The sequence below is a fragment of the Polypterus senegalus genome, chromosome 3 (assembly GCF_016835505.1).
Source record: "Polypterus senegalus isolate Bchr_013 chromosome 3, ASM1683550v1, whole genome shotgun sequence".
Lineage (NCBI taxonomy): Eukaryota > Metazoa > Chordata > Cladistia > Polypteriformes > Polypteridae > Polypterus > Polypterus senegalus.
The window spans coordinates 83,129,140-83,152,710 of record NC_053156.1 but is presented as its reverse complement, the minus strand read 5'-3'; the positions used below and the strand labels follow the sequence as shown (position 1 = coordinate 83,152,710).

At 37.9% G+C, this 23,571-nt stretch overlaps 1 protein-coding gene across 1 annotated transcript in view; it reads left to right on the top strand.

The window, feature by feature from the left end:
* The window catches only part of epm2a (EPM2A glucan phosphatase, laforin), a 183,375-nt gene extending 172,312 nt beyond the window's left edge, over positions 1–11,063 (top strand). The window contains exons 4-5 of the mRNA XM_039747522.1: positions 9,966–10,261; positions 10,883–11,063. Coding sequence (XP_039603456.1) covers positions 9,966–10,252 — 287 coding nt within the window. The 3' untranslated portion in view covers positions 10,253–10,261; positions 10,883–11,063. The remainder of the gene's footprint in view (positions 1–9,965; positions 10,262–10,882) is intronic.
* The last annotated feature ends 12,508 nt before the right edge of the window (positions 11,064–23,571 follow it).

Genomic DNA, 23,571 nt, shown 5'->3' with positions numbered 1-23,571 from the left:
TGATGTCATGCCTATATCCTTCCTGAGCCTTGCCCAGACTGAAATTTAGCAACTAACTGTCATTTTCTTTTGGTCTAACAAGAAAGAGTCAGCTGTAGCAGGGTTCCCAAGACTTGGCGAAAGTGTAGGTGTGGCATTAAGTATTTTTTGATTTGCATTATTATTTTAGGTGGTCATTTTTGGTCAAAAAAAAGTATGTTATACTGAAATTTACATTTTTTTAAAACAATATTTGTTTGACATGATATCCTATGAACGTTTGTCCAGGCTCACAAAAATGATTCATTATTCTGAAATTTTTGTTGTTTTGGTACTCTTTATAATGGGATTTGATCTGTATTTGCATGTGATGTTTACCTCTAGAATTTTAAACTGTTATGATAAAATAAATGGATAGAGGCCAGGTCTACTATTGTGTAACAGAGAGTTAATTGGAAAAAGCACACTTTTATTCAAATTGATTTTGAGTCCAGATATCTTTTGAAATTCTGCTAGTATATTAAGGACTACTGGTAAAGATACTTGTTGGTATGATATATACAGTACCATATCATCTGTATATAGTGATATTTTCTGTTCAGGTCCTTCTCTGATAATCTCCTTTATCTCTGATGCATTTTGAAAGTGAATGGCCAATGGTTGAAAGGCAATTGCAAAAAGCAATGGTGATAGAGGGCATCAGTTTGGAACAGGTGTTAATACAGAGAGAGGCTTCTGGACTGGTATAAAGATGTTTTATCCATGCACATATATTTAAGCTAAACCCCAACAGATAGTCTCATTCAACCATGTCAAATGTATTTTCTGTGTCCAAAGATAATAAGATCTGTGTGTTAGATTTTATGGGTGATTACATTATATTAAACAGACACCAAAGGTTTGAAGCTAAGTACCTCCCTTTAATAAATCTGGTTTGGTCTTGTGATATTACTTTCTCAATCCTTCTAGCTAGAGAACCTCATTATTCAGAATAGAAATTGGTCTGTATGATGCACATTGTAAAAAGCTGTTATTTTTCTTTGGAAATATAGTAATTACTGCTTGGCGAAAAGTTTGAGGTAGAATTATGTTGTCTCTAGCATCTATAAACATTGCTAATAATAGTGGAGATAGCTTATTTGAAATTTTGTAGAAATTTTCACAGGGTTAGCATCAAGGCCTGCTACTTTCCAACCTTGGAGTGAGTTTATAACATCCAGTAATTCTGAAAGTGTCAGAGGTTTATTCTGCACTTCTTATCTAGCTTTGGTGTTTGTATTGTATCACAAAAGTCATTAAATTGTGTCTTGTCTGTTTTAAACTACAGTAGAGTCTCGCTTATCCGACATAAACGGGCCGGTAGAACGTCGGATAAGCGAAAATGTTGGATAATGACAGGTGTTAAGAAAAAGCCTATTAAACGTCAAACTATGTTATAATTTTACACATTATGAACCTATTAATCATGTTTTACAACAAAACAACAGAATAAATTAACTGAAAAAATGAACTTACAGTTACAGAATTGTCTGGAGTTAAATACAGTATGTACTGTACTTAAAATTTTTTTTTTGATTGTAGTTTGCTTTCCTGACGAGTGCCGTTTCTTCTCTGTCAAGTTTCGCCATCTTTGTAGCATCATTATGTCGATTCCTGTAGCTTCTTCTTGTTGCTCAATGTAATTAATTGCAGTTTCTAGAGCCTTAACTCTGTCACTCATATAGTCAACATCTGTACGAGCGTATACTGTTTACTACAGCATTGTGACTGCGTGTGTGTGTGTGCTGTGACGTGCGAGTCCCTGTCTTGCACCCGAAAACACGAAGCTGAGTCTCATTACTTTTAGCAACACCAGCTTTATTCATCTTGAAACAGCAACAGCGCGGTTATTTATTTTAGCGGGATCTGCCTTTCTCCTATACACAGACACAGCAGTCAGGCAGGGTCGGGGGAAAGTAACACTGTGCCCTGCGCATTTATAAAGTTCCTTGTTCCTTGTATCACCCATCAACAACAGGCGCTTATAGCATGTCCACGATCTTTTCAAATTCGCTTTTATGGCGAACTGCTACAGTGCTGGGCGACTGCGATTGCTTTTGGATGTTCTTCCGCGTGTCGTCCCATTGGGTGGAATCCCACAAGAGTTTAGAAACTCACTCACCCCAGCCATGATTCTTTTCAAAGATACAGTGCAGATTAATTTGCTTTATTTATTTTTACTTTATATTATGTATTAATTGTTTTTATATGAATAGTTTTGGGTTGTGGAACGAATCATCTGAGTTTCCATTATTTCTTATGGGGAAATTCACATTGATATACTGTACGAGTGCTTTGGACTGCGAGCACATTTCTAGAACGAATTATCCTCGCAAATCGAGGTTCCACTGTAATTAGCTGCAGTAGAGTCGGGAGCAACAAAAAATAGACTACGCTCACGCTCGCAACTTGCAGTTCTTGTTGCCGAATGATGCATTTTTTTTTTTGCGGTTGGACATCGAATAATACGGAATGCTGGATAAGCGAATGTAGGATAAGCGAGACTCTACTGTAATTGAAATTTAAGAACTTATAGTACTCCCTACATGTGTGGGTTATATTTTTAAGGTCAAAGATCTCAATCTGTGTTGGTAATTTCTGTTATTGCATTTGAACTTCCTGCTTTTGGATTTGTTGAGCTGAGGTATTATTAGCCTTCTCTCCATGTTCATAGTAATGATATTGTGATTTAATGGTGCCTGTTCTTTTTCTTTTGTTGTCAAGAGGTTAAATTCTGATTGCAGAATGTGCCTTTTCCTATAAAGTGCCTCATTTGAAGACCTGGTGTATTCTTGATCTATTCTGGTAATTTCGCTGATTAATTTCATAGCTTGACACCTTCTTGATCTCCAATTTACTTTTATGGGAAAGGTAAAAAATTACCTCTTAAAAAGCCTTTAGAGTTTCCTAGAGTTTTCCTGCAAAGACCTCTAAGGATGGATTTGTCACTAAAAAATAATCAGTTTGTTTAGAGGGGAGGAGGTGCTTAAGCGATAAACAGAAAAAGTTCTATTATTGGATTTTATGTTAAATTGGGATGCTCCAATCAATCGATCACCAATCTAAATTGGCCAATTTTTACTAAAAAAACCTGATCAGTGCTATTGAAACTTTAAAAGAGGAAACAATTTGGAATTATCTTTCTGAAAGTAAATTTCGAAAAAAAACTTTATGAGTAATTAGGTCGTACAGAATGGTTTTCTGTATAAAGATATACAATTTCAAAAATTCACCAATGCTTTTTAAATGAACAGTGAAATTTGAGTAAAAACTGAGCTATACCAACAAAGTTCCTTAAAGAACAAGTGTAATAGATTTCAATGGAAATCCGGAGCCAAATTTAGCAAATCAACATTAAGACAGATATAATGGCAATAGGTGCTTTTGCATTTTGCACGGTCACACCAATCAGTGATTGCTGAATAAATAATCTGATATTTCTGCAAATTAACTGAAGGTGGTATTTAATGCTGATTCTGTTTTAGTTATTAAGAAAAAAATCATATGCTGGAATGAGAAAATTAAATCAAATTATGTCTGTCTGTTAGACACAAAGGGCAGCACGGTTGCGCAGTGGTAGAGCTGCTGCCTCGCAGTTAGGAGACCCGGGTTCGCTTCCTGAGTCCTCCCTGCGTGGAGTTTGCATGTTCTCCCCGTGTCTACGTGGGTTTCCTCCGGGCGCTCCGGTTTCCTCCCACAGTCCAAATACATGCTGGTTAGGTGGATTGGCGATTCTAAATTGGCCTTGGTGTGTGGGTGTGTTTGTGTGTGTCCTGCGGTGGGTTAGCACCCTGCCCAGGATTGATTCCTGTCTTGTGCCCTGTGTTGGTTGGGATTGGCTCCAGCAGACCCCTATGTGACCAGCGGGTTTGATAATGGATGGATGGATGTTAGACATAAAATTGAGTTTTGACCAATGCAATGATCTTCCCATACTTAAGAAACTTTATTCAAGTCTTTTATCAGGATACAAAACATTTTCAGTAGATATTACACATACAGAACACCAGCTATTATAAAGCAGGTGTCTGATGTTGAAGATGCAATTAGTTCATCACCCATAATTATTAGAGACAAATTTTTTGAAAGGTCAGATATCTGCATCAGAAGGTGTTATGTTAAGAGGAAAACCAGTCAGGGTAAGGTTGGTTTCAGGGACTCTTTAGTAATCTGTGAATTTGAGGATTAATCACATTTACACTAAAACTAAGGAGCGTAGAATGAAAATTTGCAAAGTACTGGTTGGAAGTAATGTTCTGTAGACTTTAAGGACCAAAAGTGATAAGTAAAAGTGATCATGTATCAAAATAATAGTATCACCAGGCAAATACTGTACTGGACACATTATAATCTTAACTACTCTGTAAATTATCTTAAAGCAGGGCACTATATAAATCACATTATGATTCATTTATTGGTATGATGCATTAACTGTTAACTCTGTAGAGCAGGGGTCATCAACATCAGTCACGGTGGGCCACAGTGGCGGCAGTTATTGTTCCAACTCAACCCTAATTGCTTAATTAGAATTCAAACCTTGTCATAACAGACCCTATTTAATTTCATAGCTTGTTACTGTTTTAACTCTGCCATGTCAGGTCATTTTATATCATAGATTTTTCTCTTCAAGGATATCACCAAATGATTGGAAACTTAAAATGGATGAATAATTCTGAGTCCTTCACTTTTTTTATCTTCAGTTTCCTTCTAAATAATTTATTAGATTTGATTGGATAAAATTGATTCACCCCAAGGAGAAATTTAGATGTATACAGCAGCAAAAACAATGAAATTAATTAAACTATATAGTTCAAGATGGAAATGGAAACACGTTAGATGGACAACTGCTGGCTCCTTTGTCTTATTAGTAATAAAGAGCTACTAAAAACTGTGAATGCAGCTGTTTAAGTCTAAGATAAGCAATTAATGGCGGGGAACCTTAAGAAGTGAGACCAGTAAAATGAAGCAGTACAGACATAACTGTTCTGACCCCTATGTTTGAGTACACTGAACTGACGACATATGAAACCTCATATAAGATGGCTCAAAAGAAGCATTTGTCCCAATGTGCATTCCATGTGCTGAAAGTCTGGTGCTCCCAAGCTGTCTGACTGCCATCTTTTAAGTTTGTGATTCTCATCATGTTTGCTGATAATTTAAGGAATCAATATTGTCATGTATACAGAGTACATTGAAATTCTATCTTAAATGTGCTAAACATCATGTAGCACATCACAACTCTCCAGTTCCCTGATTAGTGAGTAGGATTACCTTGCCTTGAAAATTTTCTCTTCTTTACCTAAAAAATCACAGAAAATACAGTGCCTCCCATCAACAGATATACTACTAAATTTAATTTTTCATTATAATTAAACTGACATTAATTCATCTTGCTGAACTGCATATTGTACACATTTTTACATAGGTGCATGTTATGAATTTAGTTTCTCCTTTACTGTATATTTATTACCTTTTATTTATTTGCAATGTTATTTTAATGTTAGACAGAGGTATACAGAAACAAGTTAGAAACCCTGCATGGAATTACATGGTAATATAGTCCATTGTAACCCATTAATCAGACCTTTTTTGCTTTAGAAGTCAACTTCTAATACAGATTCACCTATAGATTGTGAGTGTTTGTGTAAGTGAGGCCTGTAATGGATTAGCACCCTACTATCTCATACCTTGTAAACCTTGCTGCTGGGATAGACTCTGGTTCCCTGCGACTGTGTATTGGGTTATGTGGGTTGAAGAATGTTATATTAGACAGATGTACAAGTTTTAAACATTAATTAACATCAGCTTTAATGTTTATTTTTCACTCACACCCCTTAATAGTCTGACTGTATGCTTGTTAAGAAAAGATTTGAATTCAAAGAATAACTGACTCCCATTTGGTCACTTTAATACCACTGCCTGCCTGTATAAAATATGATCAAAATAACTATAAGGGAGTTTTTTTTAATATTTAATGTGTTAAATGCTGATGTATGCACAGTTTGTACTCACCTGACTTGGACTGGCTCATGACATTTCCATTTTCTCAGTATTGTTCTCGATTTTCTCCAACATACTGTACACTTACTTAAGTGTGTCTTTTCACCTTTCATTTTCTGCTAAATATTGTTCAAGTTTTCTGTCAACTTGATTATTGGCTTGCTTACCTGTGGAACATTTTATATATATTCTTTGTGTGATGTTCAGATAGATCTCCTAGTTTTACGGACCCTTTGCTACTAGTTTCTCTTTCATTGGCATCTATTTGCCCCAGACTCGGAGCTTGGATGCTGCTGGAAATGGGGTGGGCTGATAGGTTGCATTTGTTGCTTCAACCCAGGAGATTACAACCTGCAACCATCTTTTTCTTGCTCATAACAGCCTGCATTAGACTATATTGCATCATTCCTTTAGCCTTCTGTTCTCTTTCTCTTCAGAAGCTTGTTTTTTTAAAGACATTATGCCCAGGCCCAGAAAGAGGTTTACCATGATTATTAAACATATGAAAAACTCAGAAATTAAAATAAAATAATTATGCATAGTACTGCTGCCTGAGAACATAAGAAATTTGGTAAACTAGAAGAGACCATTAAGTCCATTATGCCCATCTATGTAGCAAATAGCTAAGCTGTCCCAGGGTTGGTTTCAGTAAGTATGCCTGAAATGGATGAGGACTGCTCTTTTAAGCCACATTCTCATGCTGCATATTTTAATGAATTAATTCAACCACTAAGCATATTGGATTTTCCTTGAAACTGTATGGGATTGGACATCTCATTAAGAGCTTAGTATTTTTAACCTCACATTTGATGCAGTCATTTGAGTGCCAAGAAAACCTGTTCATATATACAATGACTGAGCTTAATAGTAAGGCTTTGTTTTTAGATATACTGTACAAATGCCATCCATTCATTTTTCCAAACCGCCTGCCCAGTTCAGGTGGCTGTCTTTTTTACTGGCAGTTAAAAATTTGAAACTTTTAAAGATATTGTGAGCTAACTTCCAGAATGTAAAAATATCATGCAGGATTGCTTTTAAAGGATTTCATTAGTTAAGAAGTACTGGCTGACACCTATGGATTTTTTGGGTGACAGGGAGTCATTTATTTAAGTTGAATGCCCTTTTTACTATAATACCGTTGGAAAAAAAAAGTTTTTCTTGCATTTCTAATGTTTTATTATTTTCTTCTCTCGTGTACTTTAGAAATAATCAATGTTTGTTTGTGTCAGATGACATGGTGTTTATTTATATTGCAAGAAACTGTATAAACACACTCCACTGCTTAGTAAAATAATTAAGTGATTATAAAAATATCATAGAATAGATAATATAGAATGTCTTGTCTTTTGAGAAGAGTAGAAAGTCCAACAGCAATCACTTTCTGATTTATTTTAAATAGTATGAAGAATATGTAAGGGAAAAGACATGTACATTAAGTTGGATAGCTATTAAATGAAAACGTATTTCTGGTGCAAGGGCTGCTCAGCTATCAAATGGCTTCTAGGAAAGGCACAAAGCTGGCTCAGGAATTAAGAAGTATATGGGTGCTGGCAAACCAGTATGCATAAATAGACACTGCTGGAGCCTGGTACGCTGTGCGATTGGATAGTAGTAGTAGTAACATTGGCAAGTAAACAGAGTACAGTACAGTGAAATTCTTACATACATGCCTTATAAGAAGATGGTTGCAGGTTGTAATCTGCCAGGTACTGAAGTTGCGGAAACAACCTATCAGCCCGGCCCACCCTACTTCCCGCCGTATCCACTCTCCGAGTCTGGGGTATATTGGTGGTCGACTCTTTCTTGGTGAGGTCTAAAGGCTGCACTTTTGCCAGATTCAGACTGAGTCTAGAGTCAGGATGTGAGTTTGGAGAAATGTATCTGTGTGGAGGAAAATGCAACCAAAGGCATTTATGAGAAAGACACACAGGGCATAAGGCAATCGTTAACACTATATTGTACATATCTTTCTTAATTTGGCAATTGGGTGAGCCAAGTCATCTTCACTTGGCTGGCTCATCATCTTCATTGCTGATTTTTGTTATTTTGTGATACTCTCTTTATTAATTTTCTACTTGTAATCATCCATCCATCCATTTTCTAACCCGCTGAATCCGAACACAGGGTCATGGGGGTCTGCTGGAGCCAATCCCAGCCAACACAGGGCACAAGGCAGGAACCACAGTACACACACAAACACACCCACACACCAAGCACACACTAGGGCCAATTTAGAATCGCCAATCCACCTAACCTGCATGTCTTTGGACTGTGGGAGGAAACCGGAGTACCCGGAGGAAACCCACGCAGACACGGGAGAACATGCAAACTCCACGCAGGGAGGACCCGGGAAGCGAACCCGGGTCTCCTAACTGCGAGGCAGCAGCGCTACCACTGCGCCACCGTGCCGCCCTACTTGTAATCACCTAAATGTATTCATTATTTTTAAATGTTTTTATGTATTTTTGCTTTGTTAAAGAGAATCCATTGTAAAATTTTAACAAAGATTTATGGTTAACGTAATTTAGTCCACTGCTGTGGGCTGGCGCCCTGCCCGGTGTTTGTTTCCTGCCTTGCGACCTGTTTTGGCTGGGATTGGCTCCAGCAGACCCCCGCGACCCTGTAGTTAGGATATAGCGGGTTGGATGATGGATGGATGGATGGATGGTAATTTAGTCCAAGGCAGTAGGCTGGCACCATTATTAAGAGATAATCTCACAACTCTAGGAACCTGGTCCCAGTGAAGTTTATATGTTCTGTCTGCCTTACACATTACATTTTATACAGGTACTCTCATATAATCTTAAAGGCAGACAGGTTAAGTTGGCTGCTAATCCTAAACTTGTATGGCTGTGGATACATGTCATGATCAGGCAGGGCCCTAACACTATGGTTTTATTAGAAGCTCCTGTGTGCTTCCTGTAATGCTGTATTTTCATTTTTACTACGTCATTACTTTTCCAGGCTGTTCAAGGGATGCAATAAGGGGAGAGCACTGGGATTATCGTTGGTTTTTTGTCTGATTTGATAAGTCCTTAGTTCCCTTCCAGAAGCCCAAGAAACTGGAATCATTGTGTTTTTATCCAATTTGGTTTATTTCTTTATTTCATCATTTTTACTTATACACTTGAGATCAGTGAATTGATGAACTTGATTATTATTTTCACTTAACTTCAACTTTTTACCAATTGGATATATTTGTGATGTCATCTTGTTTTTAATAAACAATTGTCTATTTTTTAACCATCCTCTCTTTGTCTCTCTCACTCACCCTAGTTTATCCTCAGTACAACTGCTAGATACCCCATAGTCAAACTGTTGCAAGGTATGCAGTGGGTATAGGCAACACAATGCGACCATGTTGTTGTTGGGACTGGCAGGAGCTTAACTATGAATCTTAAGTACACACTTACAAACTAGAAGGGCTTGGACAATTTTGCTTCTTAAAAGCAAGCTATAAAAGGTCTATATGTTTCATTACTGAGTGTCTAACCTTAGCCTATAGTTTACTGTTATTTGGTACAAATACTGTGGGTTTTCTGGAAAACCTGGCTTTTTAATGTGGGAGGTGTATGATGTCACTGTGGCAGCAATATAAAGGTTGGCACTGTATACTTCCTGGCCCCTTAAGATTGTGAATACAACAAATTATCAGTGTGTCTCTCATAGTTTAGTGTTACTGTTTTTGATCATTAGTTTATGGTTTTTCTGACTATAATTTAGTTTAGTGTTTGAGTGCTGAATGATGCTTTGAATTATTGACTTCCCAGTAACTTTAGGTTACTGTGTTTAGGTCTGATCATCTCAGGACTTCAGTCTGCCTAAATCCCTTTTTTGCCAGAACATGTTTAAATAAGACTCCATATTTATTTGTGTTTTGGTTATTATACTGGCATAAATTTAATGGTAATACTAATGCTACAATTAATTATCTATTGCTTTTCTAGGTAGGACCCGAATGCTACCTCAGGCTGTGTTCCTTCTTCATGGGCTCCTAGAAAATGGCCACACCATCTATGTTCACTGCAATGCAGGTGTTGGCAGGTCAACAGCAGCAGTCTGTGGATTCCTCATGTATATCTTTGGATGGAGCCTTAGAAAGACGCAGTATTTCGTCTGTGCTAAGAGGCCAGCGGTTTATATTGATGAGGAAGCCCTTATTCACGCACAAGATGACTTCTATCAAAAGTTTGGCCACCTTCGTTCATCTGTTAGCATTGGTCCACAAGATTAAATGAAGAAGGTGTATAAGGCAAAAAATCTGTAAATGTGTTAGAAGATAAGAAAGACATGTCAGATTTTTAGACAGGGGTGATTGAATCTCTACCTCACAAGCAATTAATTCAGCTGATTTTTCATTTTCATACTGTATATGGCAGTCAGTTGGATGCACATGTGGCAGTTTTGTAATATTTTTTCAAAGCTCATTAGAAAAGAAATGTATTTCAAACTCTGCAGTTTGTACAGTAAGCCATTTTTCAGGGATTTTTAAATCATTTTTCTAAGAAGAAACTTTCACTCCTCAGTTTTAAATGTTAATTTAGTGCAATATGTTGATGTTATGGCAGCCCACTTTGCATCCTTACAGCACTTAAGCCTTCAGTTTGCCTCTGGGCTTAAGATATTTTTTGCTGTGTGTAGTCGGAAAAATCACTTGAGTTCCCTCTGGCACTTTCTATCTGCAGTCTAAAGACATGCTTTTTTGTGCTTATATTTAAGAATATTTGGTTGTGACTATACAAAGTTTGCTACTTTCTATACTCTATAATTCTTGTACAATGTCTACCAATTTAAAATGAGATAATTGTTGCCTCCATTGTTACATCAGTTAATCTTTATTTATGTTTTATGGCACTTTTCACAGAGAACAACGTTGCAAGGCATCTTATCATCAAATAAAACCTAATGCAAAGCAAAGGAAAATTCAACTGGCTCTATTGTCATACCATCCATACTTAGTATTGCAGCATACAGCGGCACAAAATAGCATTTACCAGGTCCACGGTACAACAAATATATATAAATGGAGGACAAGCACAAGACAGGTAAAGGACTATATTATGCAATAAATAGAAAAAATAAATAATAAGTAAGTGAATAGACAGTAATAATTTGAAATAGTAATAAATAAATAATTAATGTTAAAAAACAAAAGCAGTGACCAGTATAACAAATGTATATAAATAAATTACTAGGAGTAGATCTGAGAGCAGTGGGACAGCATAGAGTTCAGAGTCCAAAGATCCCTGGGGTAGAAGCTGTTTTAGTATCTGGTAGAACTGGTTCAGATGCTACAGTACCTTCTGCCAGACAGAAGCAGGAAAAAGGGACCAAGGAGGGCTAGGAGTAGTTCTTCACAATGCTATGGGCATTGCGGATGCAACACTTTATAAAGATGTCTTTAATGGAGGGCAGAGATGTCCCAATGACTTTTTTCTGTTGGGTATGTTTTAGGACTTTATGCAAAATAAAACACAGAAAAAATTGCAACAGTGAATCCCAAATGCTAATTTTGAAGCAATAAAGTAACTAACTTGTTAAAAGCCCAAATTGTACTTCATAGTCAAAGTCATGTTATTTTCTAACCCACTTAAGCCAGACCAGGATCGCAGGATGGAGCCTATCCCAGCCTGCACATGGCACAAGGCAGGAGCAAACCCTGAACAGGGTGCCAGTCTATCATAGGGCAAATACACATACACACCACACCAAGCACACAATTGGGATCAATTTGGCATCACCAATTAATTCAATTTGCATGTTTTTGGATAGTAAGGGGTAACCAGGGCACCTGGAGAAAACCCACACAGATACGGGGAGAACATGCAAACACCACCATGCTGCCCTCATGTTCAAAGTGTACTTGTATATTAAGAATTAATTGCATTGCTAATCTATTAACTTACAAAAAAGTGCATTTCACTCAAATGTAGTTGATCAGCTCGGCTCTCATGATCTGCCACTGACCATACCCAATATAAATGACAGCCACACCTTTTGAGATGGGATTTGGAATCGCACTTCTCTTAAAATGACATTATGGCTACAAAATAATCTTAAATAAGTGGGCATTGGTCACGTTTTAATTTATGCCTTGCACTCTAAAATATTTAGATTTTGAGATTGAAATCATCATTTCTATTGGGTTTATCTACTATATAATAAAACAGTACTGTCTGTGTGTCCAGTCCCTCTGAGAATTCTGATTGGTCAGTTTGGCTTTGATGATGCAATGGAAGAGAAAGTGCATGTATGAGACACACAAGGAGGAGCAACAGCACGGGAGGCATGTGGGGAGTCACCGTCACAGATGGCAAACAGACAGGATACAGGAAAGGCGCCTCGAAATGAGAATCTGAGAAGCAAGCTTTACGAGAATGTGTTTGAGAGGGGTTCAGAAACATGGTGGATACCAAGGAAAGGTGCTGAAGGTACACTTTAGGTAAGAGATTGCAAATGCAGTATTTTTAAATTAATCTATTACCTGTCATCAACGTGTAGCACAGCTAATGAATATATAATTGGCCTAACCTTAAGATTGCTAAATGTTTTGCATATTTAATAGATTAGTTTAGAGATAACAAGACAGCATCTAATACCTGTAAATGAAGCAGTCATATAATTCACTTTTTAAATTACTCTAATAAATCTCTAGTCTTGGAATATAACTGTTTGACCATATGATAGCTGAGGCTCAAATAAACCTGCATTATACAAACACACTGCAAATGATCATTCGACTATCATGCATAAAGTGGAAATAAATTATGGAGCAGAGAAATAATACGTTTTCAATAGACCCTGTGTGAGATAATATTGAGCATACAATAAACTTGCACAGGAATCCCTTGCTTAAATGCGCATTTACTAAAAAAGCTAAAACTTTGTACCTTTAAATATATGTTTCCATACTGATAACTCTAAATGTCATTCTCTAAAACAAGCAAAGATTACTGATATTTTTATATGGCATTTAATATTGTGCTAAATAAGGATTTAAATGCATGTTATTGATGCTTTTTCTCACATCTGTTAAACTGTTAAATACAAAAAACAAACCATTTGGTTGGGGTTGTTCCAGAATTCAAAATAAGATGTAGATACTTTATTTAACAGTAGATTATGTAAATTACTTATTTTATTCATTATTCCCCCCACCCCACTTTACACCTGTCAGGGAAAGGAAAGAAAATAAGCAAATGGAACATACTGACTAATTATTACCCTAAAATATCTCACTAGGGGCGGCACGGTGGCGCAGTGGTAGCGCTGCTGCCTTGCAGTTAGGAGACCCGGTTCGCTTCCCGGGTCCTCCCTGCGTGGAGTTTGCATGTTCTCCCCGTGTCTGCGTGGATTTCCTCCGGGCACTCCGGTTTCCTCCCACAATCCAAAGACATGCAGGTTAGGTGGATTGGCGATTCTAAATTGGCCCTAATGTGTGCTTGGTGTTTGTGTGTGTCCTGTGGTGGGTTGGCACCCTGCCCAGGATTGGTTCCTGCCTTGTGCCCTGTGTTGGCTGGGATTGGCTCCAGCAGACCCCCGTGACCCTGTATTCGGATTCAGCGGGTTAGAAAATGGATGGATGGAATATCTCGCTATCTCCATTTTACAAATGGATGCCTGACTTAACCGTGTCCTGGTCAGTGCCAATATTCCAGTGGCACATGGGCTTTCTCAAGGTTTTCTTCACACCTCTGAGAGTCATGCGTGTTAGATTAATTGATGACTTTAAGTTGGACTCGTATCCTGCCTTGTGCCATGTTCTGTTAACCTGACCTCTATATGCTTTTCCTGCAATGGAACATATATGAGTCCGAAAAGTGGATGGATGCACAAATGAACTTTTTCTTTTCATAATTTTGAACATTTATCTAAAAATAAGGTTTTCTTTAAAATTTCTTATTATAAAAATGATACTTTCTCTCTCATATAATGTAATGGAAACAAAAATGTTAGATTTGAATACACAATGGGAGGCCTGAAAATCAAAAGTAAACCTTATGAGAAGGATTTAGCAGTCATGGTGGACTTTAAGCTATCGACTTCCCGACAGTGTTCAGAAGCCATTAAGAAGGCAAACAGAATGTTAGGTTATTTGGCATGATGTGTGGAGTAAAAGTCCAAGGAAGTTCTGCTGAAGATTTATAATGCATTAGTGAGGCCTCATCTGGAGTACCGGGTACAGTGTTGGTCCCTAGGCTACACAAAGGACATAGCAGTGCTAGAAAAAGTCCAAAAAAGAGCAACTATGCTGATTTCAGGGATACAGGGGATGAGTTATGAGGAAATATTAAGAGATGAGCCTTTTCAATTTAGCAAAAGAAGATTAAGAGAAGACATGATTGACGTGTTTAAAATTATGAAGGTAATTAGTACAGTTGATCGAGACCTTTATTTTTAAATAAGTTCATCAAGAACACCGGGACACAGCAGGAAACTTGTTAAAGGTAAATTTCGCACAAACATTAGCTTTAATTCAAACAGAGGACCAAAGACAGGGGAAATAAGTTACTAAGTTGTGTACTAGACAGTAGAACTTTAGGGAATTTCAGAACTAGACATGATGTTATTTTAAAAGTATTAAGTGGATAGATCTGGCGAGCTTATTTGAGTTGAGTGGCCTGTTCTCCTCTAGATTGCTCTAATGTTCTAACAGATTTTTAAAATGAATGATCTATAAAAAGCCAAATTTGCCCCTGGGGACAAATAAAGTTCTATCTATCTATCTATCTATCTATCTATCTATCTATCTATCTATCTATCTATCTATCTATCTATCTATCTATCTATCTATCTATCTATCTATCTATCTATCTATCTATCTATCTATCTATCTATGGCATAACTTAATATTTGTCTTGTTTGAAAATATTCTAGCCTCTCAGTATAGGCAAATAAATGGTCCTTTCTGTTCAATGTTACGCAAAATTCTTTTATTTGACTATATACAGCATAACATAATATTTTCACACATGCTTAATCCAATGCAGAGTTGTTGGGGCAGGAAGGGAACAAAGCCGATTCTACCAGCGCTGGACACAAGGCAGCAAACTTCCCTGGACAGAGTAAGAGTCTGCTGCATGGTGCGCTCATTTTCAAATTTGGAACCGGAAATGAGCTCAGCCTGCTGCCACTTGGAGTATATAGGAGAACAATCCATATAAGAATGGGGAAACATGCGAAAGAGACAACATTTCTGCTTTAAACTGAAAGAATTTACATTAAAACTGTTTATCAAAGCTCCTGAAAGTGAATACAGTCCAGCTTACTGAATGCTACACTCCAATGTTCGTGTGGGTAGTAAATGGTTATTTTCTTCTTTGAAAACAAGAAAACAAGTAGTTTTCAAAACCTAATTGTGATTCTTTATGTCAAAATCATTTTTGTTGTTAATGAAATTCTTCTCAGTAGATGTGACAATTTTTTTTTACATTTAAATTAGATTTCTGTGTCATGTTTCATGTGATAAGATCAGAAAGAAAATGTCTCACACTATCCTTTACTGCAGCTTGTTAGTGTTGTTTACATTACTTTGTTTTATGGAGATTTTTTATGTTCCCCATTCCACATTATGAAAACCAGACCTTGTTTCTTTCGGACTAAATACTTTTGTAGTTTATTGTTACTTTGGCAAATGTGTGCCAAATACTTACAGGGTTACTTGAAGGGCACAGCATACCCCAGAGCATATTGGTCTAATTTGATCATAACTATAACCATAACCATAACACAGCATGCATAGATTAATAAACATTACAGTTTTTATTATAAAGAATGGTTCCATCTAAAAGCTCAGTGTCTTGTACGATATTTTCATTCAAGGACCTCTTGTTTCATAAGTTAATTGTGAAAACCAAAATCAAGAAAGAAAATAAAGCCCTCAGTCCAATGGATACTAAAAATTCTTGAAATCTTAACAGCAGATCAGTAAACATTAACAATTAAATCTCTTACAAAGGAGAGTTTCCTCACATTTTTAAACAATCTATTAATCTAAATGTGGTGTTCCAAATGAGGGTAACAAATTAACAAGGACAACAATTCCATTTACATTTTTAAATAATTTTATAGAAGAATTACACACAAATGAAGAACTGTGTCTCTACTTAAGGGTGAGGCCTATGTTTATATTAGCATGGACAAGAGAAACATTGGGAGGATGATACACATTCTGGATTTTGTATATATAAAATAGTTTCCTAAGGAAGTAAGAGCTGAAAGAAAAACCTCTGGTTACCTGTCAATAAAACTGATATTCAATTACCAAGATACTTTGTGAGCTTTTGTTGAACCAGTCCTACAAGCAGATAATCCATAGCCATATTCCAACCCACTAAACTTTATCACAGCGTCATGGGGGTCTGCTGGAACAAATTCCAGCCAACACAAGGTGCAAAGCAGGAACAAATCCTGGGCAGGATGCAACCCCACTGCAGGACACACACACACACACACACCAAGCACACACTAGAGACAATTTAGGATCGGCAAAGCACCCAACGTGCATGTCTTTGGACTATGGGAGGAAACCCACTCATACACAGGGAGAACTTGCAAACTCCACGCACGGAGGACCCAGGAAGTGAACCCAAGTCTCCTTACTGCGAGGCAGCAGCACTACCACTGTGCCACCGTGCTGCCCATAATCCATAGTGCAACACTACATATGTCACCCATTCTAATAGCACATACCGTATATAGTGCCTGAGGATTATTCTGAGCAAGGAGACTGAAAGGAGATGAATAGGGAGCTGAAAAACATGTCAAAGGGAGTATGAAAAGGTCAAAACTGGGAGAACAATCAGAATCAAATGAGCCGAGCCAAGGGACAAGACAAGGACAAAGTCTGAAAAAAGCTAAAACACAATCCAAACACTAGGGCCTACTTGGAATAAAGCTAAATACCACTAAGAATTTCAAACTTTTTTGTATCCACCAAGGGATAGGTGGATTTTTTCTTAATTTTAAGGAAAAAAAAAGTTAAGGCAGCTTAGTAATCCCAAGTCAAATTTTAATAATGAGGCCAGTGCAATGCAAGTCCTGTTGGATGTTGGACTTTTTAGATGATGGTTTGGAAGAGCCAGTTGTCTATGAGGGCTACATCTGCAAGAGATGCCAGCTGATCCAGCACCTCGAGCTCCGGGTCGCTGAACTGGAGGAGGAGTTGGCTGACTTGCGTTGTAATAGAGAATTGGCGGACTTAGCCCAGGTGTCCTTTAGAGAGATAGTGTGCACCCCTAAGGTGGCGCGGGAGGAGATTCCAGACCAGACATGTAGGAATAGGTGGGTCACGGTCACAAGGTGTAAGGAAAAGGGTGCATACTGTCCGGGGGCATCAACTCCAGAATTAGAAGTGTCTAACCGTTATCAGGTCCTTGCGGAGCTGGATGGTGACTCTAAAAATTCTGCGGTGGTAGGCAGGGTTGAGGAGCCCCAACGGGCAACCTCAAAACAAGTTCCCAAAAAGAGAGAGGTAGTGATAGTTGGGGACTCAATCATTAGGGGGACTGAAGCGCAGGTGTGCTCCAGAGAGCAAGAGTCTCGCACGGTGTGTTGCCATCCGGGAGCACAGGTGGGAGGCCTCCCTGGAACGGTGGATAGGTTCTTGGCCAGAGCGGGGGTGGATCCAGTTGTCATTGTCCATGTTGGAACAAATGACATACATAAGGGTAGTCTGTCAGTTCTGCATTCCAAATTCAAAGAGTTAGGTACCAAGCTGTGCCACTTGACAGTCCAGGTAAGACGGAGGAGATTAGAAGGCTTAATGCGTGGCTCAAATCTTGGTGCAGGGTAGAAGGGGTATAGGTTTATGGGGCATTGGGACTCCTTTTGGAACAGATGGGACCTGTTCCGCCGTGACGGGTTACATCTGAACTGGAGGGGCACCAATGTATTGGGGAGGCGTATGTGTAGGCTAGTCGAGGATTGTTTAAACTAGGGAATGGGGGGGCAGGGAGTTTAGGACAGGACAGATTTAGATCTATACATGGAAGAACAAACAATGGTGTAGAAATAAAAATGCATAGTAATGTAAATTCTAAGCAAACACGTAAATGTAGAAGGATTAACACATTAAAAATAGCTTGCCTTAATGCTAGAAGTATCAAAAATAAGGTAAGTGAGTTGGAGTTGTATGTAGCAGAGCATAATTATGATATTATAGCAATAACGGAAACCTGGCTAAATAACAAAGATGGAGATGAGTGTAACATAGAGTGATACACATTTTTTAGGATAGACAGTAGACAGAACAGAAAAGGAGGTGGGGTTGCTGTTTATGCCAAACAGGGTTTAAATGTAAGTCATCTTCAGTTGGATGATGAGCCCCATCTTAGTGAAGACATGTGGCTTCGCCAGGAAAATATAAAGAGGTCTTATTTTAGGAGTGTGTTATAGACCACCCAATTCAGACAGTAATTTCAACACACATATAATTAATAATATCAAAAAGGCAAGTTTACAGGGGGATATTATAGTCATGGGGGAGTTTTTAGAAGTAATCAGCGACTGTTTTTTAACACAGCATGTTAAAGCACCAACACGGGGTGAAGCCGGTCTGGATTTAGTATTCTGTAATTATCAGGTTAGAATTGAGGGTGTAGAGGTGATTGAACCACTAGGGTCAAGTGACCATAATGTAATACAATTCTCAGTATTTTGTAAGAGTACAGATGCAAAGACTAAAATTGTTAAGTTGAACTTTGGTAGGGCTAATTTTGAGCAGATGCGACAAAGTCTAAGTAGGATAGACTGGGATAAGCTTTTAAATGTGGAGACAGTCAAGGAGCAGTGGAACAGGTTTAAAAATGTTTTACATGTAATGCAGGACAGATACATACCTACATTTGGAATTAATAGGAAACTAAAAAAAAAACCCACGATAGATTAATAAAGATTTAAAAAAGAAGTTGCAAAGGAAAAAACTGCTGTATAAGGCATATAAGACTAATGACTGCAAAGTGAATAGTAGCGTGTATGTGAAAATGAGGGCAACCATTAAGAAGGATATCAGAGAGGCTAAAAGACAGTTGGAGAGGAATATAGCAGATAAGGTGAAAGAAGACCCCAAGAGATTCTTTCAGTATTTTAGTAGTAAAAGAACAGTTAAGGAGGAGGTCAAGTTCATCAGGAATAGTAAAGGGAATTAAAAGATACAGACAATGAAATAGCAGATGCCCTAAACTTACATTTTTCTGAGGTGTTTACAAGTGAGCAAGTGGATAACCTCCCAGAGGTAAACATGACTACTAAGGAGGTACTGAGGGATTTGGAAATTGTAGAGGGAGAAGTGCTGCTCAGATTAAATAAGATGAAATCAAACAAATCACCAGGCCCAGATAATATTTATCCTCGTGTTCTTAAGGAGGCTAGTGAGTACATATATAAACCCTTGACATATTTTAGGAAGTCACTGCACTGAGAGATTCCAAGGACTGGAAAATGGCAAATATCATCCCATTATATAAAAAGGGTGACAGGGCAGATCCAAGCAACTATAGGCCAGTAAGCTTAACATGCATCACAGGAAAATTAATGGAAGGAATTATTAAGGATAAGATTGAGCAACACATGGCAAGGACAGGAGTTATTCTGAACAGTCAGCATGGGTTCAGAAGAGGGAGGTTGTGTTTTACTAACATGTTGGAATTCTATGAGGGCAACAAAAGGATACGATCAAAGTGGAGCTTATGATATTATTTATCTGGACTTTCAGAAAGCATTTGATAAGGTGCCACATGAGAGGTTGGGCATCAAGTTAAAAGAAGTGGGAGTTCAGGGTGATGTTTTTAGATGGGTGCAGAATTGGCTCAGACACAGGAAGCAGAGGGTGATGGTGCGAGGAACCTCATCAGAACTGGCCGATGTTAAGAGTGGTGTTCCACAGGGGTCAGTGCTAGGGCCGCTGCTATTTTTAATATATATAAATGATTTAGATAGGAATATAAGTAACAAGCTGGTTAAGTTTGCAGATGATACCAAGATAGGTGGATTAGCAGATAATTTGGAATCCGTTATATCATTACAGAAGGACTTGGATAGCATAAGGCTTGGGCAGATTTGTGGCAGACGAAATTTAATGTCAGTAAAGTATTACACATAGGAAGTAAAAATATTAGGTTTGAATACACAATGGGCGGTCGGAAAATCGAGAGTACACCTTATGAGAAGGATTTAGGAGTCATAGTGGACTCTAAGCTATCAACTTCCCAACAGTGTTCAGAAGCCATTAAGAAGGCTAACAGAATGTTAGGTTATATAGCACGATCTGTGGAGTACAAGTCCAAGGAGGTTATGCTCAACCTTTATAATGCACTGGTGAGGCCTCATCTTGAGTACTGTGTGCAGTTTTGGTCTCCAGGCTACAAAAAGGACATAGCAGCACTAGAAAAGGTCCAGAGAAGAGCGACTAGGCTGATTCCAAGACTACAGGGGCTAAATTATAAGTAAAGATTAAAAGAGCTGAGCCTTTACAGTTTAAGCAAAAGAAGATTAAGAGGTGACACGATTGAAGTGTTTAAAATTATGAAGGGTATTAGTACAGTGGATCGAGACTTGTATTTTAAAATGAGTTCATCAAGAACACGGGGACACAGTTGGAAACTTGTTAAGGGTAAATTTCGCACAAACATTAGGAAGTTTTTCTTTACACAAAGAACGATAGACACTTGGAATAAGCTACCAAGTAGTGTGGTAGACAGTAAGACGTTAGGGACTTTCAAAACTCGACTTGATGTTTTCTTAGAGGAAACAAGTGAATAAGACTGGTGAGCTTTGTTGTGCTGAATGGCCTGTTCTCGTCTAGAGTGTTGTAATGTTCTAATGATATAGCAGTGTTCAATCAACATCATAATAATACTGTCACGTCCAGAGATGTCATCAACACAATGATCAAGGTGATGTGACCAATTCAAATGCATTGCATAAATGAAGACAAATATTACAATAGTCAAAATGAACTTTGCTGATTCATTTTAAAACTTGAAATACAACTTAAAATGGAACCCTCATGTGTACAAATCCCAGATTAGGCAAAATCACATATATAAAAATGACATAATGTCAACATTGAAGCCCAGAGTGTAAAATGAAGAGTGGAACTGCAAGGTGGTGGTTATGTTTCTTGAAGAAGCACAGGATTTAAGCAGTTTCTTTAACTATCATGGACTAATTACATTTATCAATGACCTCAATTAATTCCTTTTTGGAATTGTTGAGGGTCTTATGATTTTTCTTGTCTAAGTGGGGGGAAAGTTTCATCTTCTTTGAACATTCTATGACAATGAAGGAGAGGAAGTTTTCTATATCAGATTTCTAAGTCAAGCTTGTCTGTTACAGTGTTCTACAGTCTGAAGGGTGGTGATCTTTGGAATGGAACTCTCGGCAAGAAAGACATGAAAATATGAGTAAGAACATCATGATAGAATTCTTATTTTTATAAGTTTCAAAACTTACCATTACCAAAAATAACTTTGACACATATGAAAATATCTGGTAGTGGGTGAGTCGTTATCCTATTTATGCCTTATGATATTTGTTAGGATAGTATTCAAATGGTGGATACAAAAATAGCAAAAGTGATGAAAAGCAAATGTTAAGGATCTAAAGAGTCCCATCAAACATAAGCTTTTTTTTAACGCACTGGAGAGTAAATGTCCAGTAGCAATAAAGATGTGTGTAGATGTTGGGATGGTCCCTTTTCTAATATCAGTAGAGTTACCGTATATTCCCAAAAAATTGATCATAAAATCAGACCTCAACTTACATGTATATGCCCGTTCAAAAATGCGACACTTAAATTTTTTTTTTGTACATCTTCATGCCTCCCCCAATCTCGCAGCAGTTTCTTAGATGCATCAAATTTTGTTGCAGCACCACAATTACCAATTTCCTTCACTACTTCATCAATCTTTAATTTAAAACCGGCTTCATATTTTCTTCTGATTGAATGCTCCTTCGTAGATAAGGGATGCTGTTACGATAAAAGTGTATGAGGGTGTGAGATACAAAAAACACAAATCAGTGCAAATGTTGCTTCGGAATACTTCAGGTATTACCATGTGGTCACGTAGGCACGAGAGAGAGAGATTAGGAGCAGGTGCTGATACGTCACATTGCAGCACCCACATAGAAAAAAAGGCAGTGTGCTCTGTGATTACTCTCTCAGGTGGGCGTTAGCATATAATAATCTATTGGACCAATAGCATGAGTTTTCCGCATTCGATTTATACGACTGACATTATAAATACCAGAAATTATATGGTAAAATCAAGCCCCGACTTATTCGCGGGAGAACTTATCCTCAAGTATATACAGTATTTGGTTAGTGTACTGAGATCTTCTCCAAGAAATTGATCAGATTACACAGCTGATCAGCAGTCTTTGGCCATCTGATCCAGACTGCAGGAATTAGAAACTGTCTCAACAAGAAGCCAAGATTGTTGTACAAAGAAGAGATGAAGACATTAATAAGACATGATGAACAAACAAAATAAACACACACACATACAAAAGTCTAAACATTTCTGACACCTATTACAATCATAACATTGGTGGAATTACACACAGATGATGGGATTGGTGACCTTTGTTGAGCTGAATGACTTGTTCTCCTCAAAATTTTTCTCATGCTCTCATGTTAAGTTTTATCAAGACCATCGATGACGCAAGGACATCTGACTGAAAAGGTTTGAGACAGGCAGATCCTGTGTCCAAAGCTATTGACGGCTTGTGCTAGTGATCTCTGACACCTACAGTTCTGAATTGTATCACTGAAAATAAAAAGAACTCAAAACTTATACTAACAACAAACAAAGGAAAGAAAACTGTCACCTACTAGTAATTGCACAGGACAACATTCCGACTTTCTCTGTCTAGATGTTCCTCCTGAAATGGCAGTGGTGTGACATAAATACAGTCTGTTGGAATCAGAGCTGCCATTTCTGTTACTCGGCTAAAGAAGATCTCTGTCAGCCTTCATCTGATCTGGTTCTGTTAACTGTGTGACATAGCTTAACTCTCTAGTGGCTCTCTCTCTGTTAGCAGATTTATTGATCTTCATTAACCTTAACCTCAATTCCTTGATCACAGCAAACACAGACACCCTCTGGAAGGTGTTCTTTATCTATGTATCTATTGTGTGTCAGAGGATCTCCTCACGGGCTTGATCGAGGTATGTCACAACCCACTGGAATGAGAGGGGGTGCTGTTGATAACATTCTTTTCTCCTCTCCCCACAGTACCGAGAAACTGCCTGGTGTGGACACTTAGCCCCTACTTCCATTTTCCCAGCTATAAAAACCGTGGCTGCCCAAAAGGAGGCATCTTTTTGTTCAGAGCGACACGCTGGATGGAGGTTCCAAATAAACAGACTATGAACTAGTGGCTAAAGGCAAACATTTATTTATTTGAAAGCCTGAGGGCTAGAAGCATAGATGCCAAGAGGTATTGATTCTTTATTGAACTTTTCTGTTGATTAAATGGGACGACACGGTTGGCATGCCAACTTTAGTTTTCAAGACCAGTCATTCCTTTTTCCTGTGAAATTCATCATTA